The sequence below is a fragment of the Phyllobates terribilis genome, unplaced genomic scaffold (assembly GCF_046119375.1).
Source record: "Phyllobates terribilis strain yellow unplaced genomic scaffold, ASM4611937v1 Scaffold_7__3_contigs__length_470593459, whole genome shotgun sequence".
In the NCBI taxonomy this organism is placed as follows: domain Eukaryota; kingdom Metazoa; phylum Chordata; class Amphibia; order Anura; family Dendrobatidae; genus Phyllobates; species Phyllobates terribilis.
The window spans coordinates 270,679,630-270,706,814 of record NW_027362767.1 but is presented as its reverse complement, the minus strand read 5'-3'; the positions used below and the strand labels follow the sequence as shown (position 1 = coordinate 270,706,814).

Below are 27,185 nucleotides of genomic sequence, written 5' to 3'. Positions count from 1 at the left end.
GAAAGTTTCAGATTTCATGTATAAGCTGAAGTCCTGCCCAGAAAACGTCTGCGATCACCTAAACCTGCATGTGTAAGTAATGGTATTCATCCAGATTGTCATAAGACACAAAGACCTCGGAAGGGGAATGACCCAGGGTTTGGGAATATGTGAGTAACCAAGGTTAAATAGAAAACAGATGCGGGCGGCACATTAACTAGGTAACCACAGAATGTTTCTGAAGGAGATGAATGATAGTTTAAATTTCACTGCTGCTAAGACAATATTACCATTTTCCAATCCGCTCGCTTTCTGCTGATGTAAGGGGAACGGATACTTATTTTGTTCTCGGTTAATATTATGTTTTGAGCACTGAGAACAGACAGAAGTCTGCAGAAACGATCACATTTCCTCCAAGTTCAGTCCGCGGAGGTCATTAAAGGCGGCCAATGTGTGGACTTCATGGAAAGGGATAGGTATACACATGTCAGAGTCAGAGGTGGGGGGAACATGAAAAAACAAACTATAGATTGCATACGCATATTAAAGAAAATGTAAATCCTACACTATTTCTCAAGAGGCCTGATAGGAAGGTAGTAAATTAGCAAAGAGCTTCCGGTGGGGGAGGAAGATGTGAAAAGGAGGCTCTCATAAGCTTAAAAAAAAAAAAAAAAAAAAAAAAGAGTTCAATTCTACTTAATAAAAGTTTGTAAAAGTTGCATCAGTATATCAAATCATTATATAAATCAGTATAGAAAATCATTCAGAGTTTCATCCAGAAAAGTTGAACGATTTTCTCTCACTTGTCATCTGTGTTCTGTCCGTATACAATCCGTTTTTTTACTCAGCAGCTATTATTCATTTACAGTTTCCTATTTTACAGAATTGTAATGTATCCATAAAGATCGGCTGCCATACTGTGTTTTTGTATGGCATCTGATTTTTTTACGCACCGATAGACTTGAATGGGTGAGTCTCATCCAATTTAAACTAGTGCATGCCGTTTTTTTCACACGCAGATTCAGTCAGTGACAAAGATCATTCATCTGCACTGCCACATTGAATAACATAGGTCCAAGTGCTGCCAATTTTTTCAAGGTTAGCACTTGGGACCCAAAATACGGTCTTGTGAACGCGCCCTAAGATTGAGTCTCTGAGGTCCAGAAGCCGGGCTCTGTAGATCTTGAATGGTGAGAAGTGCATCTACTCAACTTCCACTTCATTTATTGTGTATGGAAAACCGGAAAAAGCTCCACAAAGTGAACAAGCCATTAAGTTTTACATAAACTATTCTAAAACATGGAAAATAAAACCCAAAAGGAATGGTAATGCTGTAATTTATGATTAGCTCCCATAATGGAGAAGGGAAGGTCACGACAGACCAAGAAGCCCAATCACCACAATTGCAGGGGTCAAGCTGCAGGCACCTCGAGAAAGCAGACTAGAATCATGTAAGAAAGGGAAAGGAACGGTGATTTGTGGCTTCTTGTGAGCGCTACAGCCAGGCACAAAGATTTACACTCTACCGGGCACAGTGACCATGCCCTTCTGCCAGTCACTACAGCCATTTCACAGTAAATCATGGTGGAATAATGACCTTCCAGACTGTGACCTTTCTCCCAACAGATGTAGGTCACCCTGCAGGTTACCTGGGAATGAGAGGACACCAAGACTATGACAGCAAGAGCCCGAGCCCTGCTCTGCAAACATCTGCTGGCCAGAAATACTCAGATTAGGACATTAAGTGGAGAATAAGATGACAATGGTTTATACACTACATAATAAGATACATCTAATATGAGCTGATCGGATGTAATGTGACAGTAACTGATACAATGTAACTACTTTGGGAACAGCAGACAGTGACGTTAGCAGTAGTATGGAAATATAGAGCCGTGTTCGCATCACGTTTACTTGCTTCTGGGAAAGAAACGCAGAGAGAAGCTCCTAATCTAGACATACTGGACTCCGCTGGGTGGAATAGCATACGTTTTTTCTATACGGTTTTTGGCAGTGCTCTGTATAGCAGTTAGACGACGGTCAGAAGGATACACTTTTAGCCACTATCTGGAAATAGAGGCCTATAGACAGCTTTAGCTCTTATGTTGGGAGTTTTCACATGATGAAAGCATCATGTGAACAGACCTCAACTGAAAATATGACCAAAATAACAGTTCCTTAATACAGACAGGAACAATGTAACAGATCTGACAGTAATGAGACAACATAACAAACTAAAAGGTATATAGAGTAAAAGAAAAGACCAACTAATATCTGAAGCCTGGTAAGTACGGTAATCAGATATAATACCAGGCTTTAGGTGAATGTCCATGCTGACCTGTTATACTGAGAAGATACACTGATATACCCCATCCCTGCCACATACCACACGGTCTCATCACAGAAATTGTCAGTGGTTACATCCTCCTCACGGTCATCACCTTACTGCACGACTACATGCACATGGAGTTTTCTAGTGGAAACAGATTCAGGAGACCCTCCTTCTTTGGCTATGTTCACACATTGCGCTTCTTCAGCAGTTTTTGTCTACAGCAAAACTGGATCTCTTGGCAGGAAAGAAGCTGCTGCATCAAAAACGCAGGTTTTGGTGCCTTTTTCGGTGCGTTTTTCAGGATCCCAAAGTTCAGCTTTGCTTCCGCCACAGAAGCATGAACACAGGTCACCAATGCAAGACATATGTGAAACCATATTAACCAGAATTTCAAATGTAACAGTGGGGGAGGAGGTGAATTGTTCAGGAATAGTTTACCCAAGACACTGGCAGTTCATTGAGTTTGTATGACACTATTTACTTTCATACTATGGTCTGCCATTCAGTTGCACAGGCATTGTTCAAATTCACACCTCACTGGGCCACAAGTATTGTTCGATCTCACACCTTGGTCAGCCAATGTTTAAACTCTATACATCACTAATTTAATTAAACTCTCCTAATACAAACTACCATCTCAGTGACCAAGGCAAGATGGTAAAACTCCAAATATAAATGTGTTTCACATACTGTTGTACTTTCTTATTTTCACTAAAAACGCAGCAAAACCTGATAGCTATGTTCACACTAGGCGTTTTTTACCCTACCCATTACTTCCAATGGGTGAAAAACGCTGAAAAAACACTGAAAGAAGTGACATGATCTATTGTGCAAAAAAACATGCAAAGCACAAAATCCCAATAAAAAAAAAAACAAGATGTGTGCATGAGATTTCTGGAATCTCATAGACTTTGCTGGTACTGTAAAACACAGCTGCAAATTTGCATTAAGAACGCCTCAAAAAAACACCTCAAAAACCAAGATGTGTGAACATAGCCTTTGGTGAGTTTTTAGTTTCCTGCAGCGATTTTAAAGCGATTTTTTGGGAGACTTTTTCCTGAAGCATTTTTGGTTTTTTTTTTGCATCCTTTTGATTGGACAGTGTCTATTTTGAAGGGATTCTACCACATTCGGCTTTCTAGAAGAGACGTGCCCTTTCTTTTTTCCAACCAGGCAGTTTTCAAAACCTGAAGCTAAAATACAACTTTTAAAAAACTGAACACATGAACAATAAAATGGTTTTACAAAAGGAATAAATAGAAAGAGTCTTCCAAGCGGTTTTTGGATTTTTCAGAAGTTTCTTTTGGAGCACACCTGCTCCAAAAAAACTCTTAAAAAAACTCTGTACACATCCGCTAACAGACCTGTGACATTACATAGATAAGGAAGGAATCAGGATTTTCTCCAGACAACAAGAAGCAAATTACAAAGTCAAGTTTTCCTGACTCACACAAAGATGGCTTCTCCTCCGCCCCAAATAGCTTGTACCTCACCATTATTACATTCTCCTTAGTGGGGAGATTACTCATTGTCCTGGCTGATCAATGAGAAGGACCTAATATAAACTATTTGGCCAGAGACGTCGCCTCTGATGGATGTATGGGCACCATCAAGAGGCCGCAACATCACCTGCGAGCTTCTCTTATTCACACTGTCAATTCACTATCATTACTGCAGGATGTATATGGCGTCACTGGTTGCACACAACTGCGTGCTCTTGATTAATACAAAATTGAAGAAAACTGTACTCTACAAATGTAGCCAGGATTAGCCATAGCACCAGAAGATCAGCAAGGACAGATTATACCGCAGTGGAAATTGAAGTTGTGAATTACTATATAAACATTGAAGAGGAGGGCAGAAAGAGAAATCTCTGCAAGTTGCAGGATCACCCACATGGGGGGCGTCAATACTTGTAACATGCAGCCTTGATCATAAGCAGTGAGCGTTTTACAGCCTTTTAACCCAAAGTAATTTTATCTTTTTGTATAAAGAAATAAAAAATTCTTAAGGAAAATTCCACAAATACCAAAGCTCAGCAAAAGTGCTGCCAATGTGAATTAATGGAGCACACCAGACTCACTAGGGCAACTTTCTCTGTACCATGTATGAGTGTCACTGGCTGGACAGGGGCTCATTCTCTGGGAGACCCTCACAATGTAGCAGAACTAAGGTCCTTTCAGTGGTTTGCTAAGCACCATGAATAGGGCCCTTGTTCCATGTGACCTGTCAGGCCCCGGACGAGCAGCGAGATGCGGAACATCTGACAGTCCTTCCATGCTCTTCACTATCTCTCTTGTAGGACTGCATGGAAAAAATGATCAGGGAAAGAGTGGAAGGGACAGAGATCCATGGAGGGCTGCAGGCACAATGTCTGTCAAGTATAACTACCACACCAGTGACATCATACATTTTGCCTTATGCTGTGTATAAGCGAGATGTGCTGTAGTGATCATGGGGGCAGGGAGATTTCTGTACTTTCTGTCATTCATCCCATTAAAAAAAAACAATAGTCAGACCCTCCACCAGGCTAAAAGTGCAAATGACAGAGAGTTCTAGATACTCTTCACATGTCAAGACAATGAAAAGCTAATAATAATGGCTTTTGGCTTAAAGTCCCTTTAGAAATAATCTGCATCATCAGCTCTTGTAATAATGTATGTTGGCATATCACTAATTATGACTAATGTATCAGTGTATGCCTTGTAAAATGCAATTCACGTTTAGGAATCTGCTATTCCCATTGCAGAACATAGCCTACATCTCCACATACAAGGACAAGAATGAACATGCTAATGAGAGGATGAACAATTTGTCTTGGCACCTCTCCGAATTCAGAGATCAAGAGGCTGAAAATACGGGGTTGTAGTTTATTCTGCACAGTGAATACATGAGCTCACTGTGTTTTCATTGGGAATCACGTTTAAGCCTCCATGACCGATGTAGGTTCAGCACGGTTAGACATGCGTGCAATCAGAGCGTTCACTTGTCAGAGATCTCACTTACAGATCAATGTCTGAGAAAAGCAGTGGAAAAATATACATAATAATAATAATAATAATAATAAATAAAAGTGAGCCCACTCTAAACCGCCAACCGGAGACTGCTTCCTCTACAAGTTGCTTCAGGTTTCTTATTATCTGAGCTACGTCCGTGAGTACTAACATTGTACTTCAGGAGTTAAATGAGTGTGTTCTGTAGTACTGGCACTGTTCATAGAAGATAGTCTCTTCCCAATAGACATTACGAGGTTTTGGAGATTAAAGTAGGCTTCTACTTGATGTGATGCAGTCAGGCTAGCTTCTTTTGTTGCAGTACCATATGAGGATGACACAAACGGCCAAAGCAGAATGTGACGCACAACCAAATGCAATAGTGGGATGCACAGGCAATGGCGCCGCACAGAAAGCTGCAGGGTTACCAGTGTTAGCAGTCACTGCGAACCTACTGTCCTCACTGCATTTTACCTTAATGTAAGATGTCACCAGATTTGACAATACAAACTGCATGCAATGTTATAAAGATGTTTTAGACCTGGTGTACTCTGGCAATCTGTGTCAGAACGGCTGTATAATCCATTTTGAAAGTTTAAAACCAATTCTCCTCCTGCCTATCTGTATTGACAGCTCCTTCATGTCCCTCCTCCATGTTGCTGCTGAATCTCCACCCCTATACCCTGACTGACAGCTCCTTCATGTCCCTCCTCCATGTTGCTGCTGAATCTCCACCCCCATACCCTGACTGACAGCTCCTGTGTCCCTCCTCCATGCTGCGGCTGAATCTCCACCCCCATACCCTGATATACAGCTCCATCGTGTCCCTCCTCTGCAGCTGCTGGTTCTCCAACCTCTTACGCTGTTTGATAACCCTCAGAGCCCCTCCTCCCTGCTGCTGAATCTTGGCCCACATAAGCGGACTAATTCTCCTTACTTTTGTTGAATCTTTTCCCACCATAGCAAGATTGACAAGCTCCTCAATGTCTATCACAGCTGCCGAATCTCCACCCAAGGAGCCTGATTGACAGCTCCCCAGTGTCCCTCTCTGTTGCTGCTACAATCCCACACTTCTCAGTACAAGCTGCAGCTGTCAAGCGGAGACTAAGTACAAAGACTGAGGAGCGCGCTCGCTCTTTAGCTAGGCAAAAAAAAATACTAATTTCAGTATTAGGATCGTACAGAAATTTTGACATGGTTAGTCATAGTAAGTAAATCAGCATCATCAAGTCTAAGAAATCAATTTAATTTAGTATGCACCTTGCGCTGAGAAAATTGATGACATATCTGCAAAAGGCAAATGACATCCGATAGCTATAAACTATTTATATGTAGTGCAAAAAAATGTAATAAAAGGAGAACATTCAAGAGTAGTGCAAATAGATTTTTTTTTCCCATCAAATTCCATATAGCAAAGAGTGTTCACTAGAAAGGCCGGGAGGACACTCACCACGACAGGCAGCTGCTTACTACATAGCCCTGTGCCGACTCCACCAGACAATAAAACCTCAATAGACAGGTTACAGATAGACAAGTCACCAGACCGCTGCTAAACAACCTCTTCCAGAGAGCAATAGCTGTCACGTCTACACTAGAGGGCAAAACTGTCGACGCATCTCACTCAGGAAAATAATAGTGGCCGAAAATACAGTGTATGAAGGAGGAAATTGTTTAGGGGTCACCTAAAGTTGTAAAAATCTTGGAAACCACTGCACTAGAATTTACTTTATGCAAAGTGCAAAAAGTGTCTACTATAGAAGAAGGTTCTGAGCCTGATTATGGCCTCAGAGAAATGGAGGCACCAGCACTACCATTAACCTTTATAACAGGGCATTGCAAGCTGGTATAAAAAGGACGAGGTCCAATGGTCAGATTACTCTTCTCCTCTATAAAGACCCAAGATTGCAGGGAAAAGGACTGCTGGGGGCAATAAACAAGCGGTAGCTAGACCACCTCAGGAAGGGAGAAGGGATTGTATTTTGCTGAGTCAATTTGATTAATGATAATTAGAAAAACCTTTCTAGGGTTTAAAGCAGGACTATGCTAAGAATGGTTGAGAGTGACATCTGAACGCAAATATCTACGTTCACATCGACTTTCTATGAACCTATGCTGGCGCTGTCCCAGAATTATGTACACAGTGACTAATGTGGAGTACGAAACGTGAGGGTGGAACATTCCTCCAGGGAGAACTAAGCCTCCCATCGAGCTAAACTATTAGTTATTAATGTAATCTAACTCTTCAAAACTTAGTCTGTTTTGTGTCTGGATTCCATCACCAGAGCGAAAAAAAATCCCAGCCTTCTTCCCAGGTTCCCATCGGCCAAAACAAATTAAATTAAAATACTTGCACTTGTTTTGACATTTTTCTGTACTGAGCCATGTTGAAAAGAAAAAAAAAAAGGTTGTTAAACCCACCGGGGCGAATGCCAATCAGCAGAATTCTGATCAAAAACTTTGAAATTTATTCTGATTTGTAATTGACTGATTATTTGTATAGTAGAGAATCAGATGACAATGTTTCTACTATTCTTCCAACTTTAACTTCCCACGCAGACATTAATTTCATGAGCGGAGCCTCCTTGAGCTGCTGTTCATCCAAGCCCCCACAATGGCAACAAGCCAGAAGCCTAGGCTACTTTTTCCATTAAACAAACCAGGAAAGGACGGGACTGGGGGTTTTGGGGATGTGGGGGTTATGCCCTTTATCATAAAGCTGAGAGTATGAGGAATGTGCACACTATGGAAACTGTGACATCTGCTGCCATCTAAAATCAGCCATCTTCTTATACAAGGGGGGCAGTAATATAGTAGTTATATTCTTCTACATAGGGAGAAGTATTATAATAGACAGCAGGAAAACAAGACATCTCCAGTAAAGAATTAAATAAGTAAAACTTCAGTATTTATTTGATCATCATAGAACAGTAGCGGTTCCTCCAGTGGTCTCCAACCAACGCGTTTCGGCTAAGCCTTACTCCGCTAAATCATGAGTAAGGCTTAGTCGAAACGCATTGGTTGGAGACCACTGGAGGAACCGCTACTGTTCTATCATGATCAAATAAATACTGAAGTTTTACTTTTTGGATTCTTCACTGGAGATCTCGTTTTCCTGCTGTCTGCTAAGTGCACCTGGTCCTGGGCGGCTCCGTGCGAAGACTTACACAGGTTCTTTACAACATGGATCTGGTGAGCTGACTCTCCTGTTTCCCCTTTTCCCTCATGTTTATGTGAAGTATTATACTAGTTATATTCTTGTACATAGGAGCAGTATTATAGTAGTTATATTCTTGTACATAGGAGGCAGTATTATAGTAGTTATATTCTTGTACATAGGAGGCAGTATTATAGGTGTTATATTCTAGTACGTAGGAGCAGTATTATAGTAGTTATATTCTTGTACATAGTGGGCAGTATTATAGTAGTTATATTCTTGTACATAGGGGCAGTATTATAGTAGTTATATTCTTGTACATAGGGGGTAGTATTATAGTAGTTATATTCTGGTACATAGGGGGCAGTATTATAGTAGTTATATTATTGTACATAGGGAGCAGTATTATAGAAGTTATATTCTTGGACATAGGAGCAGTATTATAGTAGTTATATTCTTGTATGTAGGGGCAGTATTATAGTAGTTATATTATTGTACATAGGGGGCAGTATTATAGTAGTTATATTCTTGTACATAGGAGCAGTATTATAGTAGTTATATTCTTGTATATAGGGGCAGTATTATAGTAGTTATATTCTTGTACATAGGGGCAGTATTATAATAGTTGTATTCTTGTACATAGGGGCAGTATTATAGTAGTTATATTCTTGTACATAGGGAGCAGTATTATAGTAGTTATATTCTTGTACATAGGCTGCAGTATTATAGTAGTAATATTCTTGTACATAAGTGCAGTATTATAGTAATTATTCTTGTGAGGGGTTGTGGTCCATTTATGGTTGAGAACTATTGATGAGCGCAAGTGCTTGTTACTCGAGTTTGCCTATGGTGCTCGGGCTTGCACAGAGTATCGCAGGTGCTTGAGTGACATGTTCTAGTCCCTGCGGCAGCATGTTTCGCGACTGTTAAACAGCCACAAAACATGCAGGGATTGCGTGTGTTTGTCAGGCAATCCCCACATGTTTTGTGGCTGTCTAACAGCCGTGAAACATGCGGGCAGGGGGACTCGAACATATCACTCAAGAAACCGTGATACTCGATGCAAACCCGAGCACTCTAGGCAGCCTTGAGTAACGAGCACTTGCGCTCATCACTATTGAGAACCTTGGATACTTTACTGCTAGGAAACACCCAATGGACACTTAGCATCACAGTGCACCCACATGCATAGGAGCCTGTGTAATGCCAGAAATACTCATGATGCATGAGATGTGATGGGCTACAATCTATACATTATAAACAATAAATACAGCATTTCTTAATCCAGTACATCTGTTGGCCGACTACCAGGAATCGGCAATAAAAGCTCGTTCAGTATCCACGCCTGTAAAACCTCCACTGAAAAATGCCAAGAACATATCTTGAGGTCCCAAGCAGCACAACAGACAAATGACACATTATGTGGAATGACAAAAGACACTGCCACAAGTCAGCGCTTTATATTGTCTGCTGTAACCAGGCTGCGTCATAATAGCTTCCAAGAAAAAGACAATATTATATGGCTCATGTAAGGAAACTCTGCAGCTACAAAGAATAACTGTGGAAAAACTGACTTGGCTAGAAAATATCTAAAAATGAATCAAGGAGAAGATGTAGAACCTGAGCTCAGCAGACAGGTCGTTAGAAACCTCTAAATTAATGACTTACAGGAGGTCTGAGCTTCTAGTTCGACATCTCTAATATAATAAAAAGTAAATGAGCTAACTTATCTTAGTTATATACATTATCAGTAAGTTCTGGAGTGACAGGGAATCAAAAGTTTCCTACATTGGAACATGATAACTTCTTGCCAATGGTGCCAATAAGTAAATGGACTCAGCAAGGCTAGAATAAAGATCTGATGTTAAAGGAGCATTCTGGCATGTGTTTTTTATTACTGTCCCCTCCGTTAGTAATGAGTAACGTATGTGTAGAGAGTGTATTACCGTACTTAGAGGTTGCCGTCTTCTGCCGTTTGCAGCGCTGCTCCGGTTCCCTCCTGCACCACGTGACCGTAGCTCTTTCTTCCCAACTCACTCTGAAAACTATTCATTCTTTTTCTTAGGGCTCGTGCACACGTCCAATTTTATTGTACGAGTGCTACCTGTGGTTTTCACAGATAGCATGATATTCTATGGGGCTGTGCACATGTCTGTTTTTGATACAAGTGTCGGAGCAAAATTGTCAATGCAAGTCTATGGGTCCGTGAAAAACATCAGACTGCACTCATTTGTCATCAGAGTGCGGTCCTATTTTCACAGACTACCAGAATGGAAAGGGTGGAAAAACATTTTGTTTTTTTTTCTTTCCTCTACGTCCGAGAAAAACTGATGGTACTCTGATCAGAGTCTGACCAGAATAATTGGAACGTTTTTCTCGGATGGAGAGAAAACAGTCGTGTGCACCTCTACCCTAAATGTCTATGAAAGCCTCATTCTGAGTCTCCAAGACTTGTATTGAGAAAGTCACCTCCAGTCCACACAGAAGTCGCTATGTGAGCCGGCAGGTCACAAATGTAGTGATGCTGGAGCGGTGTTGGAAACATCAGAAGACAGTAACTGGTAAGTATGGTAATACGCTCTCACACATTACTGACAGAGAGGAAATTGCTAACACAGGACAATAAAAATAATGTTAAAAAGACAAATGCAGAATGTACTAGAACAGGATCCACAAGGCAAGACTGCTGGGTGCCCCATCTTCAGTGTCATACTCCAGTAAGACCATGAATGAATCGCCCACCAACAGCTTCAGGACCATGTCAATGACATTCACTGCAATGGCAGCTTAGTCCTACAATTGATGATTTCTTGGAAGAAAGCAATTCTCTACTCTCACTGCAAAATGTCTATATATTTCTCATGTATAGTCACCCTACCTGGTGCCCTCCAGTTTTTCTCACGCTGCCTCCATCTGCGTAGAGCTGTGTTCAGATCCTCCTGTATCCAAAATGGCAGCTGCAGTGACTTGGGGAATACAGTGGTAAATACCTCCTGTGCCTTTCCTGTCCAGGCGTAGTTCAGACTTACTCCTCCACCTTATGCCATTGCAATGCCCATCTTGGATATAGGTGGACAAAAACGCAGTGGACAGTTCCTTACCATCAGCATTCTGACAGCAACATCTGTTGGCCGAGTACCAGAAAATGGCTATAAAAGCTAGTTAACTATCCACGCCTGTAAAATTTCCACTGAAAAAGAATTCTCCCAGCACTTTAGGTACTGGAACTTACTTTTCTTCTCATCATGCATTGCTCCTGTAAATTTCCAATGGCTTGCTTGTCCACCCACACTTCCTGTAGACCAGGGATGTCAAACTCAAAATACACAGAGGGCCAAAATAAAAACTTGGACAACATCGAGGGCCAACCTCCATACATTATAATAGCCACACATAGTGCTTCATGTAGCATAATGACCCCACATAGTCCTCCATATAGTATAATAGCCCCACATAGTGCTCCATACAGTATAGTGGCCCCACGTAGTCCTCCATACAGCATAATGGCCCCACGTAGTCCTCCATACAGTATAATGGCCCCACGTAGTCCTCCATACAGTATAATGGCCCCACATAGTGCTACATGCAGTATAATGGGCCCCACATAGTGCTCCATGCAGTATAATGGCCCCACATAGTGCTCCATGCAGTATAATGGCCCCACATAGTGCTCCATGCAGTATAATGGCCCCACATAGTGCTCCATGCAGTATAATGGCCCCACATAGTCCTCCATACAGAATAATGGCCCCATATAGTGCTCCATGCAGTATAATGGCCCCACATAGTGTTCCATGCAGTATAATGGCCCCACATAGTGCTCCATGCAGTATAATGGCCCCACATAGTCCTCCATACAGTATAATGGGCCCCACATAGTCCTCCATACAGAATAATGGGCCTCACATAGTCCTCCATACAGAATAATGGGCCCTACATAGTCCTCCATACTGTATAATGGCCCCACATAGTGCTCCATGCAGTATAATGGCCCCACATAGTCCTCCATACAGAATAATGGCCCCATATAGTGCTCCATGCAGTATAATGGCCCCACATAGTGCTCCATGCAGTATAATGGCCCCACATAGTGCTCCATGCAGTATAATGGCCCCACATAGTCCTCCATACAGTATAATGGCCCCACATAGTGCTCCATGCAGTATAATGGCCCCACATAGTGCTCCATGCAGTATAATGGCCCCACATAGTCCTCCATACAGTATAATGGGCCCCACATAGTCCTCCATACAGAATAAGGGGCCCCACATAGTCCTCCATACAGAATAATGGGCCCTACATAGTCCTCCATACTGTATAATGGCCCACATAGTCCTCCATACAGAATAATGACCCCATATAGTGCTCCATGCAGTATAATGGCCCCACATAGTCCTCCATACAGAATAATGGCCCTGACTGGCATCGCAGGCCAAATATACTCACCTTGCAGGCCAGATTTGGAATGCGGGTCAGAGTTTGACATGTGTGCTGTAGAGAGACAAAGATCTGACCCTTTCCTGTAACGGATTACACCCGGCATCAAGCAGTGGACAGCAAGTGAAACAGATGTGAGATACCTATTCGTCGGCAATTTTGTCCATTTATCATATTATTGTCCATATAAGACATGTTGTTGTTTTTTTTCCATTAATGTTTATTAAAAAAAACTTTTTTAAAATATTAGGGAAATAACAAAAAAGAAAGGGTTAAAAACAGAAAAACCCCATAATGCTAGCTTAAAAAAAGCAGAAATAAGCGTTATAAATTCAAGCAAAAAAAAGCGGTAAGGGGAAGAAGGAAGACAAGGAAAAAATAAACTATAATAGGGAAGGGAATACGGGGATGGGGGAGTAAGAAATAAACTAGGGAAGAAATCTGTTCACAATAGAAAGAGAAATAGACAAGAGTACATTTATAACTTCCTAGCCTGTAAATATAAATAAAATGTTGCAAAATTATCTAAATTATGAGGTTGTCTGTTAGTACAGCGACCATGTAAGGTTCATATTTTTCAAAGAGGAGGAAATGACAGAGCACAATTAACATTCCCAGCGGCGTCATCAGGAATTGCACGGAGTAGAATCCCAGGTGAGGGATACAGTTACTAAGAGGGAAAATATATTACGGCTGCTAATCATGTGCGAATCATGGAGTCAGAATTCCACCTGTGCACTGGGGAAGTCTACATCGGCCGCAGGATTTTCCTCTGGGTCTTGGCATAGAGCCCGGACCATCGAGAAAAAAAATAAAGCAAGAGCAAAGAAACATGTTCCCAACATTTTATGCCTCAGATTTAGGGTACGAGCTCCTGCAAAGTGAAACACGTTTATTTCAAACATGCAGTGAGCGCCGTGCTGATCTGAACTGTCTGAACGTGCTATTAAAGACCCTTAGAAATGCATCGGTGCAACACATTCATGCCGGTGTTTCTTCTTGATTCATGGTGTTCTACTGAAAACTGCACTTATGTCAGCAAATTACACAGCAATCAAAGGTTTATGCCATGAGACAACACTGTCTGACTATATATAAAAGAGCATGAACTGGGACTCAGGGATATTTGCTGTGTGAGTCATTTACATTCTCCTTCCTCCCTAGAGGAATTATTGGGAAGTCTTTTCTGCTTTTCACAAAGGGAATAAATATCACTGAACAGAAAAGCCCAGAACTAACTGTCTGCTGTAACCAGCCATATGTCATGTGGATAAATGTCTTCCTATTGCTACTACCATTAAAAAGGTTAACGGAAACCTGCCACCTGATTCATGCTGCCCAAGCTGCGGGGAGCCCGAGTCAGAGCCCAGACGCACGGATTGCAGCCAGGTATATTTGGCTGAACAATGTAGGGAAATAAAGAGAAAGCACTGCAGGCTGTGTAGCCTGCATATTACATTGCACATAACGCTGCCAATATTTGCAGGATTTTTTTGTAACGCGAAAACTCGAGGAGCATACTAAAGGGTTAAAGACGATAGCACATGGAAGGAAACCAGCGCTCGTAGGCTTGTTCTGCGAGACGGATGCAGAGTCTAATGTCAACAAAATTTTTGGCTGTGTCAATTTTTTTCCCCCCTTAGATGAAAACCAGGAATACGGAGATCTTACTGGTGTCTGAAAGGTGCTGGCACGCAGGGAGATTTTCCATCATCCTGCGCCATGTTACACAGTTGTAGCATTACCTGAAGCTCTTACTCACTTAAAATGTTACTTGGAGGCTCAACACCCTCGGCTTATACATAAAACCCTTTTAAGAGAAGACCTGCGAGCAAGTATCAAGCCAAATTTCCAAACAATGGATAAACTGTAATATCGGTATTAAAAACGACAAAGGTCACATTGGCTGCAGCGATCTGCACCAGAAATAGACGTCTCGTTAGTGTCCAAGAGACTCACAGAGCAGACTAATCCCCCACGTAAGACATAGAAAGAGTAGCATCCAGAATGCATGGTGGCCAAACCTGCAAAATGAGCAGATGTCAGAGGCCAAAAATATAGCACTAGGATGTTATATGCATTTTTATTTCTATTTTAATGTGTATGTTCCCCTTGGAAGAAAACGGTCCTCTTATGTAGAAATAATAATCTGCATGAAGCAGTGACTAACTTTGTGAATGTATTGTATGATCGTGGCCGTTAAATGTCTATCATGTTATCAACAGCACATCTATTTACATAAGACAATGTGCTGCCGATTACGGTTATTTTTAACAGTCCAAAAACATGCTCAACAGTGAAACGCGACATAAAATCTGATTTCACTTCTTCAGCGTCAGCAGGTTTAAAAGTGAGAGTATGGGTGAACACAGCATGCCTGGGAGGCCGTGGAGAGCGTGCGTGCACAAGAAACAGCATTGGTTACTTGGGGCCACCAATCCTCTCACTTTTTAACCTGTTTATGCTGAAGAAATGAAATTGGATTCATGACGAATGTCTTTTTGGACTGTGACATTCTGTACTGCTGTCTGGGCTGAGCTCCGTCATCTTTCCAAGATATCAGGCAATATCGCAGTTAGATCTTTACATTTCTCATACGAGCTGCCGAGTGCGGTCTTGAGATTCGGATCGGCAGTGGCGGGGGAGTCTTTTCTTTTTGGTTGTGAATGATTATTTTTAAACCTGCATAAAAATCATTACACACAAAGAAACAAGCATTTTTGCTCATCGGTTGGGTGTTTGCCTGCCTGCTTAGTTCTCTGATTATAGGTTTACAGCTTTCGGTCTTTCATTAAGTGAACTCATTCAATAAATGCACAACGTCGTGGAAAAACACTCAAATTATCTACTGGCCCCATACATTTTACAAGTTCATTGGAAACAGACGCCACTATTTGATTGTACAGTGGCAAAACTTGCAGCCTTCATGAATTATACCCAATTTTGTACTAAATCTCAGGTAGAGCTTGCATTATACTGCAGAGCCGTATTCATAATTCTGCTAATTATTGGAGACTGTCACCTAACTTGTCATCAGACAATGTAGAAAATATGTCCACCACCACCCTACATCAGATAACTGTACAAGAACTGCTCACATCGCAGAAAACAAATCTACACCAAATGCTCAGTGGAGACACTGAATAAGCAGCTCTGAACTAGAAAAATCTAAATCAGTGCAAAATATGAATTCACATTGTAACTCGCAATTCACATATACAAATCGCAGAAGGGTGTTACATGGAACTCATACAAAACAACAGGGTGTAGTATCCTTGTCAAATGCCATCACTTTATGATCCATTATCTGGGACCCCACTGATCCAGAGAATGAAGGTGGTGCAGTCCAGTCCTATCGGTGGGGGACATACATAAAGGGGAGGCATGTCCTAGGGAGTGTGCCTTAAAGGGTTGCATGTGATCTTTCCTTTTTTGCTCAATCTTTCCGTTTCTGCCCATCAGTGACTTAATTATCTATTCATCAGCGGCAAACACTTTCTTACTAGGAAGGAGACCGAGGACTCTGACGGGCAGAGATACTGTCTGTAACGTAAGAGATCTCTTAATATGGAAATCCACACACAATCGCTACACTTTCTGCACATCTTTGTGTTCATGTCTGATATACTGTAAATATGTGCACATTACAAATCACATAACATCTTATGTGAACAATGATCCTAAAAGCTATGGTCTCATGGTGTTGGAGAGTCAAGGGGCATTTCTCAGAGTTGCTGCACAGTTCTCCTATAGTTTATGCTAACAAGTTAATGGACCTGGTATTATATAACACAGAGGCGTGATATGAGAATATAAAATGTGTGCTAAAAAAGAGCACAGAACAGGAGACGTATACAGAAATATAAGTTTGTGCCCCCTCTCTTCTCGACATCTGAGTTCACAGTTGTACGCAGGTTTTCTGGCTTAAATTGTATATTCTGAACAGTCTCCAGCTCCTTGGAAGACCTGGTACATGTTTCCAACACAAGTATGGAATTTACATTTTCCCTCCAGTCGGATATGTTCAAGTCATTCGCTCAGCCAAAGTCAGCTTGTTTAAAGCACATCGTCAACATACTGGAAAATCCATCAGGCTCAGAGAGAAGGAAACACGATGTGTCAGAGCAGCTTACCTCAAAGACTTCTTCATCTAAAATTCTGGTTCCAAAGACAACAATGCCATTGGTATCAATGATGGAGTGCACGCTGCGGCCGAGAGGCCTCTGCATCCTCTTCTTACAATCCAGAACCAATGTCACCTGCTTCTTGTGGACGCTGATTGCTATCCGATGCCACCTGCATTATGGGAAGAAAGTGCAAAGTCAATAAAAAAGCAAAAATCAGAAAAAACAAACTGAGAAAAAATATCTATTTTTATTCTTCAGTTTCATCTCCAACAGAAGGGTCACTTTATAAACACATTACTTCATACTGTATTATACTTCAAAGCTGCACTCGCTATTCTGCAAGCTGTTATCTCCCAGAATTCTCTGCCTGGCATATGAGCAACATCAGTGAACAATAATTTAATGTAGAAAACGCTAATCTTCATCCTGTCTTATAGGAGCTCGGTTAGCGGGGTGGTCCGCTTCCAATACAGAGGTGAGGGGTGCTGATGAAGATACAACCCCACATGGTTTAAGAGATGCATTCACAATCACCAGGTATCATGCAGTCATCTGGGCAGGTAAGTGAAGGTTGTAATGGCACTGCTCCCCTGCGAGGCAGAAGAGAGCGACGTTGGACAGACCCTTTAAGCTGTTAGGTTGTGTCTGTCCTCAACCCTGCTGACCGTTTCCGCTACATACAAAATTGAGCACTAAAGTATAATATAGGCTGTAACAAGATAGGTGTTTGCATGTAGATTCATTGTATATGTGAACATAATGTCCATCCACATTCTCCAGGTCTGCAAAAATCCGGCGCTGTCACTCACAGGCTGTATTCGGTTGCACTGAAATTAGTTTGGGTAAGACATTATTAATTAGGGAATTCTCAATAACTATAATGAGAAAACATTACCTTTCCAGAGCTTATCTGAGATTGTTATACAATTCTATAGATACTCATGGGTTAATCAATTAAAGGGGAGTGGATAAGACATCTAATTGTCTGTGGTATAAGAAAAAAACACCTCTGTAAATCACTTTCTTCAAGATATAAATGCTCCTTACTTCTATAATGAGGGCACTGAACACTATAGGGGAGAACTGAACTTTGCAGAACACACCGTCATTTTGCCAATATCCTGGTCAGTTTAATGATGACTGATATTGAAAATCGCTTTGCCCTTTCTAGGCCATATATCCCATAAAGTACATCAAACATCTCAGGAATATCTCTTCTACTGAAAACAAATGCAAAACTAGAAGATGAGTACACAGGGAGGTGAGGTGTAATTGCCGTGGAGGACGAGGACCCGTCACCGGCCACAGTCAGATGTAATCCTATCTGCTAATGATGCCACATATTAAGTGCTGTCAGCGCTAATGAGACTAATATACTATTGGAGGAGGATGCCTGCGGATAAGAACATTTTCTGTGCTAGCAATAAAATAGCGGCCGTCACCCCGGAAAATCTCCACATAAATTAAAAAAGGAGATTCAGTTTACTCTTTACAGAAAATGTGCAGCTGCCATTAGACACCAGGAAGAAACAACATTGGATGTTACTCACTTGCCATCAGAAAGGTTAATGCCACTAAACAGAGGGTAGTCCTCGGGGCCCGGTTTTCCCAAGTGATCTTCGAACAGGAAGACAGGTGACCTCCCCAGCTCCACTCCAATCTGCTGGATGCCTTGCTCATTGTAAATGGACATCAGAAAAGACTGGCTTCCCTTTTTGGGTTTCACAGTTATCAAAATGGAAAAGTCTTCTGGAAATGGGGTATCTGTGTGTGGGGGGGAAATTAACAGATTATTCAGTATCAGTCACTGATGCTCTGCAGCTGATGATCAGGCAAACATCACGAGAGTCTGGTTTCTGTACAAAATTTCGTACCTGGTTGGATAGGAAAGGCCGAACAGGTGCTAGATCTCTCCTCCTCTAGAGATAACACCCATGTCTATACAACCTTCCTCTTTTCTCCTAAATTCACCCTCCTACAGTATGTATGCTTGACCTGATAGGGTACAGATATGGTAGTCTCTTCCCAAGGACGCACTTGTCTAATCTCAGCTTCATTTAGGATAAGGTCAAATACTCCCAATGAGCTTGGAGCCCTTTTCTTAGAATTTGGGTTACCACATGCCCTTTATGGGTCGCTTATTCATCTTCATGGAATCCTAGTTAGGTCTCTGGTCTTAAGTCCTCTGAATATGTTCTGTAAGATATCCTCTCCTTACAGAATGAGCTTCTTGAGGAGGTTATGTGGCAGATAACACTCTCCAAAGAAGGGCCTTGTGTCGAGTGTGTCGCCTCTTAGGAATTGCAGAAATTCCAGATCTTTTCAGTAGGTCACCTCTATAGATATTTTTACATTCCATTCTAAAAGCCTTGATCTTCTGGTGACCGTCTCGTGGTAAAAATCTGCTGCATATAAATGTGAGTATAGGGCAACCGTGCAGTATAAACCAGACTGACCAGCAAAGATGAATCTCCACCTTACATTACTATTAAATCTAATCTATTACAGAAAGTGACTGGAGGAATTTCATACAAACCAGGAGGAAAGGTACAAACTGCATGCACTGCCCCGGCTGTGCAGGACACCAGTGCTGCTCCAGAGGCCATGGTGCTGCCTTATAATGCATAGCAGATATCTGAGGACTGCTCACTGCCCAGACCACCAGCTAATGTTGAATTTTTTTAGTCTTTGATTCTTTTTTTTATTAAATAATGCTTACATTGCACATTTTTGCCTGGAGTTTCGTGGGTTTGAGAAAAAGCAGAATGACACCAATCATATGTTTCCCATCATCATGGAAATGGAATGTGCACAGCTCCATGATTACAGACACGGCGAAACCACAAGGGCCATCACTGGCTGAGTATGTGGAGAAAAGTGCCCCGCTGGAGAAGTGTCCGTAGGCAGAATGTAATAAATAAGGCCCAATGTAAAAAAAAATAATACATTACAACAATACTTTTAAAAAATGATATAAAAAAATCTGAAAAGTTTAATTTTGCTTTTTGTAGTGATTTCTGCAGATGATAGGGTTATTCACATCTTTAGAAGTCATCACCTATTAATGGGATAAGGGATAACTTGCTGGGGACGTTTTTCAACTCGGAGGAATGTAATGTTATTCAATAACTCACGTTCACCAACTCTCAGCAGATGTTTGGAAGTACCGTAACTAGTCACTTGCAGTATATAACATGTAGGCTGCAATGTTCAAGGAGTATCTGAATCCCAGGTGCCTCCTTTGGGGTTAACCCTGATTCTATCATTACATGTGCCCGGGGGTTCCTGTCTTGCACCATGGCGCTGTACTGATCTCAGGAGGAGGGCTGTAAGGCCCGTGACCTCACGGAGGATGAGCAGCTGCCCTGTCACAGAGCTCCAGCTAGGACATCCATCAGGATAAAGCATTGCTGCTCATTCTTTCAGAGGTTGAGACTTGTCGGTGTTTGCACTGATGCCCCCATGTCTCTATACATTCCAGATTTAAACAAGAGAGTTACAACAAAATTTTTAAAAAAAAAAATTGACTTGCAAAAAACAGAAAAACGTCTTACATCTGCCACAAGGCTGTTATTTACTGTAGTTTCCTTTAGGGCTCATTCAGACGTCAGTTTTTCGCGTATAGGTACTATCAGTGTTTTACACGGATAGCAGTTGTTCCTATGATAGTCTATGGGGCTGTTCTCATGCCTGGGATTTTTTTCCTCGTACCGAGTCATTCATGCAAAATCAAAAAAACTTGTCAGATATTGATCTGAGTATTGGATCAAACTTAGCATTGCAAGCCTACAGGTCCATGAAAAAAATCGGACTGCACTTGGATGCTGCCCAAGTGCTGTCTGTTTTTCACAGACTGTTAAATAGAAGAAGGTGGAGAATCATGTTTTTCACATACTACGGGTACGGAAAGTATTCAGACCCCTTTAAATTTTTCACTCTTTGTTTCATTGCAGCCGTTCATTTTTTTCTCATTAAAGTACATTCTGCACCCCATCTTGACTGAAAAAAAAACAGAAATGTAGAAATGTTTGAAAATTTATTAAAAAAGAAAAACTGAAATATCAGTTATCACCAAAGTGTGAAAGTAAACAGTGTCCTACAAACTCAATGCTCACTCAATGCTCTACCAATGTCTTAGGTAAACTATTCCCGACCAATTCACTTCCCCCCCCCACTGTTATATTTGTAATGTATATTTTTTCAGGAACATATGTCTTTGCATTGGTGACCTGTGTTCATGTTTTTGTGGTGGAAGCAAAGCTGAACTTTGCGATTCCGAAAAACGCAGCAAAACCTGCTGTTTGCAAGCAGCTTCATTCCTGCCAAGAGAGCAGATTTTGCCTGTAAAAAAAAAAAAAAACACAGCAAAAACGCAACGTGTGAACATAGCCTAAGGGTAATTCACACACTGCATTTTTAAGTCAGAAAAACCCGTTGTGTATTTTCAGCAGAGTTGCAGTTGAACTGTAAGCGAGCCCACACACAAATTAGTCATATTCAATAGAGCTGTTCAGAAAATCCCGGGTGGAGGAAAAATCCATGTCCATATGAACAACAACATGGATTTCCCAACACAAATAAAGGGCGATTGGCGATGCACATATCGGCACTGAATATTCACAGGAATGTGCCAAAAAAAATCCAAGTCGATCTACCCTAAAAGTTGCCATTTTTCTTCTCCTCCAGCTTTTCAGGAATCAGATAAGAAGTTACTGGACAATTTGATGATAGGATGGCCAATAGAGGATTGCCAATATTTACAGATAATATTTTATACTTTCTCTTTATTATGCGCTACACCACATGCCCAGATTCATATCTTTGTTTGGACAGGCTTAACACCCCTTTTTGTTTTTATTTTTGTTAGTTAATAGGTTGTTTTGCTCAGTTCCTCTGACTATATTGTCATCTCCGTTTAGAATCCAATCAGAGTAGGCTCTTGTTTTTAGTCTTGAAAAAAATATTTTTTAGATTCTGTAATAAAATCTTGATTATATGAACAATTATCTTTGGTTTGTATTAGTTCAACGCCAGGGATATTTTTGATAATATGACAAGGCCCAATCTTGTCACCCTTCTGATATTCTCAAAAATATCCCTATCGTTGAACTAATACTAACATGATAGATTGTATGCGATCACGCTCAGAAATGTACGGGTTTTTCGTCATATAAAACTGGTCAAATGTTTCCTATTAAAAATGTTATTAATTGTAATACATCCCATGTCATATATCTATCTAATGGAATGTTGTACTGGTAACTTCCAATATGTAGGCTGAATTATGGGCCCCCTAAAACGGATAAGACGACATATGTCAGATACCGTTAATTCAGCTGCAGTCAGCGGTTTCCAAACACTTTTCTTGTGTGCATAGGTGAGACGTTTCGGCACTGAAATTTGTAGGTATCGATAAAAAGTATATAAACCAATCAGAGGAGGAAATATTAAGAGAAAAATATTAAATCAAGAATCCAACTGGATCTTCTTCTTGGAAACAAGAACCCCTTCAGGTCTTAATGTTAGACAGGATCTTATTTTACAATATATGTAAGTGGCGTCACTGTCTATGCAGTTTTGTTTATAATACACCTGTTCTTAATTCTATATACTGACTGTGTCAGGCCATTGTGATTGGCTGTCGCATATACATGTGATCTGAGCTTTAGAATATTTATTGTCAGTGAATAGCCGCTAGCTTATAACCATGATTAAGGCTATACGCCGAAAAGCAAAGGTTTGCTAAGTTTATGTGGCTTTGTCTCAAGTACTATTCATTCATTTTAACCTTCCTAATAAACTTGTAAGCTTTATACTTATCGAAAGATTCATAGATGGAGGATAAAACACTGATTGTATTGAAACTACAACACACAGCCTAATAAGTGACACATCCCGGGAATAAGACCCTCTTGTCCTATATTATGCTGTTCTCAGATTAAATAGCAAAAACCTTCAGATTCCCTTTAAGGCTATGTGCCCACGATCAGGCTGTAGCAGCGCTTTGGAAGCAGCATATTTTCGCTGCGTCCAATTACTCAGGTAGATCTGCATGTGTTCATTGAACACATGTGGAGTTACTGAATCCTATACATTCTGTTGGGGAAATTTCTGTTGCGGAGACTAGTGTCTTCGCAACAGAAATTGACATGCTGCGGCTCGTTAAGCCACACCGCCGATGAGTTTACGTGACGGCAAATAGAAGCACAGTGGCCATGGGATTTCCATAAATCTCATCCACTGTGCTTCTACTGTAAAACGCAGCGTTTTGGAGGCAGCACAGGTGAGCTGCGTCCAAAACGGTGCTATTATGGATCATGGGCACGCAGCCTTAATAGTAAATATGCTTCTGGCTGCATCCACCACTATGGGGGGTCCTTCATGTATTTATGCACTGATAAAGCAGCACTCAGTGAGCTTCTCTTAGAGGGGGCTGCAGATTCTACAGCAGAGGATTTGGTGCTCTGCTTCAGACAAAGGAAGCTCCAACTGCTCTAAAAATAATATTTAGTAATGGCGACTTGTTCATATTACCATATTGTGTGATAATAATGGAGCTTCTGGGACGATATCAAAGACCATAAATCTAGTAATAACCCCGAGTCTGAAACACAGGACATTTCTCAAGGCTTTGCAGAGTTCAGTTGGGCTCAAGGGACTCACTTTAAGGGGCTCACTTTAAAGGCAGTATATTAAGGAACCTGCCGTCATTTTTTTTTCACACAGGTTAATGTTTAGCGCCCAGAACAAAAAGCCACAGCTCATTATCAGGAAAACTCTGACTTTATTATTTAAATTAACTTTTCTAAAGTGGAAATGATGTGCGGGATGAGAGGACACAGTGAACAAAAGGTATATTCACCTATTAAGTGGGCAAAATTGAGCACAATGAAAGGTTGATTTCAGCAGCTTTCTTTTATAGGGGGTCAACGTTTTATTGCAAAAATAAATGGTATGAAGCTGAATAATCATCTTCTACAGCCAAGCTGCTGTTAACAAGAGGTCGCTCGATAGCAGACAAAATTGGCAACAGCCACAGGATTAATATCATTGCACTTATGACATAGCGTTACTCATGTAAACTTTAATACAACGGATTTCCATGTATGATATACTTAGGATTATAGACTTGAAGTCATCTGGGCATAGTTTGAAGCCATATTTTGGTGATATAGAACAGTAAGTCCCATCCTATCCCATAATAAGTCAGGACTTACCTGGAAACAGCTGCTTGGTAGGGGCGCTGAGCTGTGCGGTTTTGGACACTCTGTATGCCACATCTGGTCCCTTTGTTGATTTTCTGTTCGAACATAAGCCTGTGGTCTTTTTGACTCCATCAGGTAAATTGTGAAAATCTAAAACCTTCAAAATGTCTGCGGGTTCACCTGTCGGAGAAGGAGAGACACAGAAATCGTTTTAGTCCAATTTATAGACATACAATCCTGAAACACTCTATGAAAAGGCTTTATGAGGTTCATTGAGAAATTGCTGTTGGCTCCAGGGATTTCCGGGCCAAGCAGAAGTTATGCAAAGGTCTTCTTTCTAGTGAGTCTTGTATCATTTGTGAAGGACACCAAGAGTGGAAAATATCTAAACTTGACTTACCACCTCATACCTAATTCTAACTGTACCTCTAATAAAAGCAGCAGCTGACCAAGGCCTTGTCATAGTGTTAGCACTTTCTTACACAGTTGGCTTCATAAAGTCAGCAGCAGTGACAGAACTGTCAGCTGCAAGCAGCCAACACCGCCCGATAACCTAGGTCTATCTATACAATGTAGTAGCCTAATGCAGTGATCTTGTTATCAGGATTCCAAGCACAACCAGCACAAAGCACAGATCAGTACATATCAGTAGAAAAATACAGAACTTTTCTAGGAAATGGGGTAAAATGACTGAAACTTTTGGAGGCAGAGAATATCATGCCAAGATAATGATGAAAGAACTTTAGTCCCAGTAATGACTCTGTAATTATCACAAAAGATAACCACAATTGAACTGGTAACCAAACATTACATTTCCACTGGCAGAAATAATAGATGATACATTATATGTATTCATACTTGCTCAGAAGTTCTATTTTTTCATTTTTAGTAGAGGTGATAAATCATGCAGAACACGTGCGGCACTAGAAAGCAAGCACGTGTTCAGACCAAACAGAAGTAATATATTGAATACAGTCAAAAATTTTAAGAAGAATAAAGAAAATTAGCCCAATCTACTAAATGACCTTTTTTTAAAGCATCTTTCACATACAGTAAGTCAGGACTTCCTCATGCACTTGTGTGAAGGACATAAATTGATAAGAAAATGAAGCCATTGAATGATGATCTCTCCCGGCTGCCATGTGTTGGAGGCTGACTGCAGAGGATAATGCGGACATACATAACGAAGGAGAAATGTCAGCTTGGGAACGGAGAATTAATACATCTCTGGCACTACAAAGCTTCCAGTGACATCCACAATTTGTTACATGCCATGGTGCGGAACAATGAAGCAGATTACCACATCAATCAAGAGGCAAAATATATTAAAGCAAGCAATATCTCTCTCAATTATCTAAAAAATAACAAAATGTCACATTCAATATCGTTGTGGTTTATTCTGATTTTCTTTAGATAAGTGTTTTCGCCATGCAGACATTATTACCTGAAAAAGGGGCTTTTATTACCCATACCTAAAATCATTGCGAAGAGAAGTGCCCTATAATGCTGCACTGTGGACAGCACTACGCCATGGCTATGTGGCACACGAGGTAATGGCACAATGCCAAATCATACAGACCACAAGTGCCAACTTTATAATCATCACTTGGGAGTGAGGCTAGTCCGCAGCAGAACCATCATCAAGTCACCATGATAAGACCGGGGAGAAGGAGTTGTGGGTAGAGAACAGAGGGCAAGTGACTGGATGTCTATGGAAGCTTAGTAACAGCTGAGCTAGGGGGAATTTGAGGAATATGTATTATTACATTGTGATAAAATAAATGAATTAAAAACCAGGTGACACAAGTCTTTCCATCTATCAGTCATGGTGTCTTTGCTGGGTGTCCCATTTAACTAGACAGTTTGCAAAACGTGCCCTATAATCGATAGACCTGACCCCTCTATATGGACTAGGTTACCAAAATAATTTAGTATTTCTGGAGCAGACATTTCAGTGCATCCTTATTCAATGTAATTGTAGGTAGAGGCCATCTAAATTCTATACGGCACTAGGAGTCAGCCACATGGGACCAAGGAGGAACAGAATAGGAAGTTACAGGGAGCTTTAACTTGTGGAGCTCCTTAATTCATGGACACATACAAATGTGTAGAGTACGCAAGAGCAAAATACAAAAAGTATCACTGCCCCAGTGAATGAACACTTCCACGACAGGAGGCAACAATTGTCATATCAGATAATGACAGCAAGACCCGAGCTGTAAGCATAGGGATATCACTAGGGTAGCATTGCTAACACTTGGCATGTTATGCATCAGTGCTAGAAGCAGAAGAAGACATGACAACGTCTATCACACATCACAATGACAAATCATCACCAAAAAAGAAACCCATCAGTAACAATGTTCCTTCTGTAAGGTAAAAAAAAAACAATCTGAATTTTTGTTATTGCTATAGAAGAGTGACAACCAATAAATCTGACCTCATAATTACTAGAAGGGTTGTCAATTACTAACTCCTGAATGGCAACGTTTATAAGAGATAGAGAAGAGAAGGGATGTCTCAATGTATACAACAGTATACATACCGCAAGAGACTAGAAAAGCTGAGTAACAACCTCAGGGTCAGGGGAAATGGCAGATACATAAGTTGTAACACAACTTTTTAATAAACACAAGTCTAAAAGTTGATGCTGACAGAATTTTAAACAAAGCGTTAGATTTTACTTTTATTAAGACATTACAAGTACATTATGAAGATTTACTAAGATAAATGTGTCAGAATACTGTCACAATTTGTACCAAAAAAAGAACTGACTTTCATGCCTTGCACCCTATTTATTATCTGTAGGAGACACGATCAGCCCTTGTCCGACAACTTTCAGACTGTTTAGAATAAGATTGCACTGGCTAAAAATCAGACTGCAAGGATAAATCTGCCCCACTGTCAAACTGCAGACATTACATCCCACCACCACAACAGCCAAACACAACACAATAC

The 27,185-nt window shown here is 40.9% G+C and overlaps 1 protein-coding gene across 2 annotated transcripts in view; it reads right to left on the bottom strand.

Annotated features, from left to right (window-relative positions):
* Positions 1-27,185, bottom strand: part of COL5A1 (collagen type V alpha 1 chain) — a 168,660-nt gene that overhangs the window by 97,438 nt on the left and 44,037 nt on the right. For both annotated transcript variants that reach the window (XM_073640747.1, XM_073640748.1), the window contains exons 2-4: positions 24,240-24,407; positions 18,573-18,786; positions 17,029-17,191 (exon numbers count right to left, since the gene is read on the bottom strand). In XM_073640747.1, the coding sequence (XP_073496848.1) occupies positions 17,029-17,191; positions 18,573-18,786; positions 24,240-24,407 (545 nt within the window). The remainder of the gene's footprint in view (positions 1-17,028; positions 17,192-18,572; positions 18,787-24,239; positions 24,408-27,185) is intronic.